The 7,817-nt window shown below is 42.3% G+C and overlaps 1 protein-coding gene across 1 annotated transcript in view; it reads left to right on the top strand.

Annotated features, from left to right (window-relative positions):
- Positions 1 to 978: 978 nt before the first annotated feature.
- LOC108673854 overlaps positions 979 to 7,817 on the top strand; it is an 11,992-nt gene continuing 5,153 nt past the window's right edge. Inside the window, exons 1-6 of the mRNA XM_018161731.2 lie at positions 979 to 1,193; positions 2,754 to 2,835; positions 3,268 to 3,471; positions 4,909 to 5,218; positions 5,458 to 5,641; positions 6,163 to 6,287. Of these exons, the coding sequence (XP_018017220.2) occupies positions 2,761 to 2,835; positions 3,268 to 3,471; positions 4,909 to 5,218; positions 5,458 to 5,641; positions 6,163 to 6,287 (898 nt within the window). The 5' untranslated portion in view covers positions 979 to 1,193; positions 2,754 to 2,760. The remainder of the gene's footprint in view (positions 1,194 to 2,753; positions 2,836 to 3,267; positions 3,472 to 4,908; positions 5,219 to 5,457; positions 5,642 to 6,162; positions 6,288 to 7,817) is intronic.

Genomic DNA, 7,817 nt, shown 5'->3' on the forward strand with positions numbered 1-7,817 from the left:
TTGTGTTTTATTTATTGCCTTATACGCTATTTCTATCCGGGGTAATTGCTACAGTGCTATCCCTGCTTGAGAGCTAAATTTACAATTAAGTAATTTACAAAATTTACAAAAAAATTTACAAGCGATCATTCACTGCATACGGTGCCACCGCGACCTCGGCTGCTAATGCGCCGAGATGGGATCAGTAATGGAAAAATAGCGCAACAATAATTATAATGGTAGCAATAGCTACTATTATAATATATATAAGCTACCTTCTCTCACCTCACCAGCCACTCCTTTCTCTTCCTCTCACTGCCCCTCCCTTTACGTCCCACTCCTGCCTCCCTCTCCCCTCCTCCCGCCCTCCCATGTCGTCTGCTGATCAATACGAGAGTTCACCTTCTGGCTGTGACGTCGCACTTTCTTCCTTTGTCGTGCTTCTTGTTCCTCTTCAAGTTTCATCCGTTGAACAAAGACATGATCATTAATTCTGTTCATCTTCTCACGTTTCTTTGTGTCTTGCCGTTAGATCGCACGAGACAAATTAATTACCAAATATTTCTTCTGCAACGCAGCCTAATTCAAGTCACTTTGTGTTTTCAAGGAATCATTTAAAATAATTTTTATTTATAATTGTCAGCAGTATGTTTACACGAACTGTGTTTCAATTGCCATTTTTTAATTTGCGTACGACAGTTTGTCCCGAAACGCAACACGACCTCTCCTTTTTATGACTGGCTGACGTACAATATCTTAGAAGGGCATGTATTTGTTCTCTCGTTTTATACATATTCTTATATCTACTCTGTAGAGCATACACTAATCAACTCATATTGTTAAACAATTGCAAAATTGGTATAATTTTCATCATTAACGTAAAGTTTTCATCCGAAAAATGTACTGTGAGAACATTAAACGAACTGCAATATCCTAGGGATGAAGGACAAAACTTCCGTCCTGCAGTTCCGTCAGTCAGTTTAGCGCCGGTGGCGCTCCTAGTAGGATGTAGTTATGGTCCGTTCCGACAACAGTGCCATTGATACCTGCTGCCATGCCAGACACTGTAAATCAACTTCGCATGATAATAGATTTGAAGACATTAATTGAGCGTTAAATGACGTACACAGTGGGATGAAGTACAGCTTTGCATAAAGTTCTTCAGACAAGAAAATCACTTTAACTTTGAGCCTCACAAGCGTCGCATTTTGAAGGTTAAGTAACGCGTGTTGCTCACACAATGTTTATTTCGATCTCTTATTGAAACTTGACACTTCTACCGTAGGTTAAATGTCAGTGATTCATAACGTATTAATGAAGTTCCTCTCTCAGGTCACACAATGATTTTTTAACATGATCCATTCATCTGTCTTATGTATTTTCTCCGCAGGATTTTTCTAGAAATGCGAAGAAAGCGGGCAACTTAAGTAGCATTACTTACGAAGTTACGAGCGTGGTAGAAGTTGCTAGCCGCGCTAGAGTTCCGTCATGCTCACAATTCAACGTGTAATTCTCTATTTGACAATGACAGCCATGTCGTATTTTGCTCAAAACATTAGGTTTTCATCTATGCCTTAAAAACTGTAGTTTTAAAAATAGTTTGCAAAAAGCTCGCAAAATTCCATCCTTTTAGCCTTCAAAATATTTTCAATTGAAGTCTGCTGTGTTCACATTTTAACAACGAGGTCTATATTTGAGTTTAAATCTACGGTGTTTAACGCCAGAGTTACGTTATTAACCATAAAGTGTACAAAGAATGTTAAAATTATCTGACAAAAGTTTCATTTTATTGTGCTAGATGCAACATTATTCGCCTCTTGTTTACTCCCGTGGCTTATTGCCGAAGTTTAATATATTAAGCGTACTCCATTAACTTCTTGAATCTTTGGTATGTTCTACGGCTGTTCTATTTACGCCCATTCTCGTTTCCTCAACTTGTATTGTATTCACAAAAAGTGATAGGTTAAACTCAATAATTAATTACGACTTTTCCCTTTTTACCAATAATAAACAGTACCTGCAGTCAATAGTCCAGTAACAAGTGTTCAGAAATATTCACCTTCATTCTATCTATTCCTAAATCGGCGGTTGTGAAAGTTTTTAATTTTTTATTTAATTATATTATATATAAAGTCTATGACAGTGACAGCTTTTATTACATCCACACGAAAGTCAAAATTGGTTAATGATTACACCCTTCATTCTATCTGCCTCAATTTTTATAGTTTTTGTCCTATCCAAAATAAATTATATATACTGCAAAGCTGCACCAAGTTTTAACGTACCTTGAAGTCTACGGTTTTTACATCCAATATTTTAATAACACAAAAATCTACGGCATTTGCAGCCAGTATTCTATTAACAATAATGTCACTGTTATTTCTTATTATTTTTAAAATGTAACGTCAGTTTTATACTATTTTAACGGACGTTAATTCTTCATTGCTTGTTCAATTCACTTTTTACCGAGAAATTTCTCTCTTAGAATATATTTGACTGGAATCAATTCAGATAAACTTTTCTCAATTTTATCGCGGTAACTTCTTTACCCTCACTTGTCATTTATACGAAATGTTCACATAAAATAAAGTATCGAGCGTAATTTTCTCGCTTAATTCGTAACGCACGATGTATTAAATAAATCGTAACGCACGATTTATTTGAAAATTCGTAATTTTCTCGCTTAATTAATTAAGTGTGCGTTTTCCTGGCATAATTTGTTAAGAGGAAGTTTGCGTGTCGTGCAACCCTGTCTCCTTCCCTCACCCCTGCAGAGGCAGCATGGGGGTGCGGGGGTTGCAGAGCTACCTTGAGAGCCACTGCAGTGCGGCGTGCTACAACGTCAACCTGGGCAAGGTGCGTACTTTGTAATGTGTACTTTACGTACAATGTACTGTGTTCCTTCTACGTACCCTGTACTGTGTACCTTTGTGTACCCTGTCCTTTGCACCTTTGTGTACGCGGTCCTGTGTACCTATGTGTACTATGTACCATGTATACTCTTCTTGAATGTATCTTGTGTGTTGTATATACTTTCTGTATAACCTCAAGAGCTGTGGTTGTCAGATTCATTTGATTATTGGGGCACATTCGAATAAAAGGAAACAAACCCCGACACACACCTTACGACAACCGAAATGAAGTCTTACAAAGCCACTCAGCAGCCACTCGGACTCTCATGTACATTTATTTATAAATCCACGGTGTTTACCGCCACATGTCCATCGAGTGTGATACATAGACCCTCCTGTCCATCGAGTGTGATACATAGGCCTTCCTGTCCTCCAGCTGTCCGCCGAGTACCAGCGGCGGACCAAGAAGACACCCCTGATCGTAGTGGACGGGATGTCGTGCCTGCGTAAGATGTACGGCAAACTCAACTGGGTGTGTGGGGGGCAGTGGCTCGGCTACATCGACCACATCAAGAACTTCGTCAAGAGCTTGCAGGGCCACAACTACAAACTCGTCTTTTTCTTCGACGGCAACACCCCGGTATTTGCTGCGTACTGTGCAATATAATGTGTAATGTACTGTATAATATACTGTGCAATAGATGGTGTCATGCGCTGTGACTTGCGCTGTGCTGGAGTGGGCGTACTTCACTAGGCTCCATTTGAGCTCGGTTTTTTTATCTGCTCACGTGGCTTGCCTGACGCATGTTACGTCGATGTAAGCGTGTTTTCGACCGGGGACTATATTGTGGCTTTTGTTTTGGCGTTCGCTATATTCAGCTTCCAGTTGACTGTGCCTTAAATCTGACTGTGGGCGCCCGTTACTGTTCCGACAGCGATCGGTCATCTTATTTTGTTTGATCATCTTGGTTTGAATCTAAAGGTGGCTGGAGCGGGCTTATCGCCAGATTCTGTCTTCGTCCCGGATTTTTCTTGCTACTCATCTTGCTTGCTTGACGCAAACTACGTCACGTAAGTTTGCTTTTAAATAAGAGGAATATATTGTGAGTATTCGTTTTGCCGTTCGATATATTCAGCTTCGAGCTGACTGTAGACGTGCGTCACTGTTTTATGATCCAAGCTGAATCTGGCTGCTATTCATGGCGTCGTTGGCTTACTCGGCGAAACGACTGCTTAACCTACGGTCGACTGCTGCAGACCTTGATCCATCGGTCTGTGAGAAGTAGATTTACTCATTGTGCCGTCGCCCATGCCTCGCATGTTTTATTGCGGATGTCCTGTCGGCTGAAGTAGGCGTTATTTTTATCCGTTTTCATCTTTTCTCGTGTTTATTTATTTTTGGCTTGCTATTAAACTTATGTGGAACGTGCCCGCGAAGTTCGTTCGAGCCAGACACTACGATAACTGCTTCGTAAATCGTAGAATAATAATAAGGTACGAGTTCGGAACTGCATCAACAATTCACTGACGGCTTTTAGTAACACTCATCAGAAAAGTCAAAAGCAACACAAGTCGTGGCATGACATTACGCAATTTTCTCCGAACGACTTGGAACTCCTGCGGTTTAATAGCGTCACCGGCCCACTTACCGCACTAGATAAAGCCCGCATTAGTCTCCCTGACTTTGTATCCTAAGTTTGTGAGGGCGGGGATGACAAGCCGTATTAAACTGACTTAGGTGGGCGATGTCGCCCACGCATGTTAAGCCATGACCATGACCCACTTCTGTAATACCCACCTTATTTCTTATCTGATGCATCCAATGTTAGTATTCGTGGCATCTTTCGGAATAGGGAAGAGGCCCGTGCAGTGTGCATACTACGAGCGTTAGAAAAGTTCAGTCAATTCTTTACGTGAACGTCACCAGGTTACGATGTAGAGATCCTACACTTTGCAGATTAGGATTACGATTCGCCTACGCTTAGCAGTGCAGGAAGAAAAGGATGGCTTATACTATTTACACTGCAATTTCCCCCCCTCGTCAGGACGTAATGCTAGTCTCCCTCCACTCCCCCAGAGAAGAAAGCGGGAGACGTGGATCCACCGCCGAGTGGAGAACCTCAAGGACGTCACCAACTTCTTCCTCCTCATCAAGATGAACAAGGAGCTGGAGCACGGCAAGCACTTCTTCCTGCCCACCGGCCTCGCCGCCTTCACCCCACTCATCTTCAAGGTGGGTTACTTCACCCCACTCATGATCAAGGTGGGTGTCATCTACCCACTCATGTTCAAGGTAGGTTACTTCACCCCACTTATCTTCAAGGTGGGTTACTTCACCCCACTCATCTTCAAGGTGGGTGTCATCTACCCACTCATGTTCAAGGTGGGTTACTTCACCCCACTCATCTTCAAAGTCTTTAAATGATTTAGGAGCATGCAGATAAGTGCAACGAGTCAACGGTTCAAACCTCAGCAAGCTGTAAATATTCTGCGATGTCGCTAGCTGGCGGTGCTTACAGCGTTACCGTGATAGCCCGAGTATCTGTTGTCAGTATTACTTCTGATACCAATTACCTATTGAATTACCAACATGCATTTTTAATTATAGGCGCATCATCCCCTGCAGGTAACGACGTCATCCACCAGGAGCAGCTGCTGAACTTCCACAAGATGATCCTGTCGTCGAGCTACTTCCAGGGGCGCACGTCCCTGCGTCTGCCCCCCGAGGTGCTCATCCCGCGGGTGGCCAACTTCATCCAGAACCAGCCTCCCATGAGCCAGCTGCAGCACCAGCTGCCCCAGCTTGCCAGGTACTACACAACTAAAACATTTAGTCTCTCTTTGGTTTTTCTTCCAAGGATACGTGAATGTTCCAGATATGTATAAATTTCCTTTTTGGTCAAAACTGCACAACTTAAACATTTAGGCTTTCTTTGGTTTTTAAAAGGATAAGTGAATGTTCTAGAGATGTATACAATTTTTTTGTGTTAAAAAAGTTAAGCATACTCCACGTTAATTCTCTACCGACTGACATGAGTAACCGGAGCAATATTTTCACGCGTCTACTTCCCAAAAAGGATAGGTTCTAGTGAGCGCAAAATGACTTGCACTGATGGTTGCCGCCACGTACGACAACTTTAAAATGTTCTCTGTTGCGTACAAACGTCCTCAGGTTGCTACACTCAATTGTTTACGTATAATTCAAGTTGAAAGTTATGTTCCCGGAGAGTGACATACGGCGGTAGAGGGCTAAGATTTATTGTAATTTTATGAAACATCTTATTCAATTTCATTTTTTTATAAAATTTTAAGTTATGCCCTCCCATTGCAGGGCGGTGTTCCGGGACGAGGGTATGGTGCCCTCGCTGGTAGAGGGTCTCAAGATGTACCAGTTGGACATATCTGGTCCTGACCAGTACCAGCCCATCAGTGAAGAGACCATCAAGCAGGTCAGCGGTTATATGGTACCATTAATGATACTAGTCCCAATGGTAGCATCACTACCGTTGTTGGTTACTCGTATTAATTTAATATCGATCAACCAACGACATTTGAATCACCGATAACTCAGACAGAGTAGTTAAAGGTCATAATTTAATTTTTGGGGCGTGCCACAGTGTTGATATAAGTTACAAAGAGGTTTCCCGCGACTCAGAATCCTCATACAAATGTTGTACACTACAAATAAAGACCATTTCTAATTTGTCCAGAGAACATTATGATGAAATTCAGGAGCCACACAAATTGGCTGTAATGGCATACGCTGGATGCGAGCACACGCTCTGGCGAGGCGCTTTGTATTATGGTAGCGCGCACTATACTTCTGCAGCGTCGCACTTCAAGAAAGCAGGCCGGCAAATTGCCATACGCAGGCTGGTAAATTTCCCCACGCAGGCTGGCAAATTTCCCCACGCAGGCTGGCCAATTTCCCCACGCAGGCTGGCCAATTTCCCCACGCAGGATGCCAAATTTTCCCGCTCGTTAATTTTGCCCAAGTGACCTCAACGGCGAACGGCGGGGAGGGAGTGACAGCAGCCGCTAAATAGTTGCTGAGTTTTCTATGGTGAAGTAATACGATATTCAATTAGGTTTTTCTATTATTAATTCATTTATTGAATGGTGTTGATCTCATTCATCAGGAAAGCTATAATCAATGCGAACGCTTAAGATTTGTTCGCTCGATTGCAGGTTAAAAATTTATATGTTCGATTACAGGCTTTGCCAGAAAAAGTTTCCTGATCTATATTGTTAATTTGTATACTAATGTGTATAATTATGCTTCTATCTCGACGACTCGCTATCACAAGCCCGTCCTCTAACCTTATGTCCTAAATAACTATGCATTGAAGTAACCATGCTCGCTACCACTAGTCCTTGCTCTAACCTACCTGCCTGGTAGGTCGACGGTCATGTCTAATTAACCTTCCTCTAACCATACCTGGTTTGCTACCTGCCATTGTTCTGATGGTACTTGAGCTGTGATAATCTGTGAGGTGGTAATCCGTGGTGGTAATCTGTGGTGGTAATCTGTGGTGGTAATCTGTGATGTAGTAATCTGTGGTGGTAATCTGTGGTGGTAATCTGTGGTGGTAATCTGTGATGTAGTAATCTGTGGTGGTAATCTGCGGTGGTAATCTGTGGTGGTAATCTGTGATGTAAGGAAGCCTGGAATTATCCTTGTTGCACGTCTTTGAACATTCTCTATTAAATTTCTGTCCTTTTCGAATCTCGGTGACCACACAACGTTTCCAAACTCTAGACTCGGGCGTACGACGGCAACAAACAACTGCTTCATCGTTTCTGCATCTAGGAACTCGTATGAGCGTCTGATTAGTCCAAGAAGTTTGTTGGATGTGTTAGCTTGCGTTTCAACATGCTTAGAAAATTTCAGCTCCTTGTCGACATAAACTCCGAGATCTTTTTCCACACTAGACTTTTCAATCATTACTCTCTCGTTGCAACCATGTCTTCTCATACTGTAATCTT

This window comes from Hyalella azteca, unplaced genomic scaffold, assembly GCF_000764305.2.
Source record: "Hyalella azteca isolate HAZT.00-mixed unplaced genomic scaffold, Hazt_2.0.2 contig12120, whole genome shotgun sequence".
In the NCBI taxonomy this organism is placed as follows: domain Eukaryota; kingdom Metazoa; phylum Arthropoda; class Malacostraca; order Amphipoda; family Hyalellidae; genus Hyalella; species Hyalella azteca.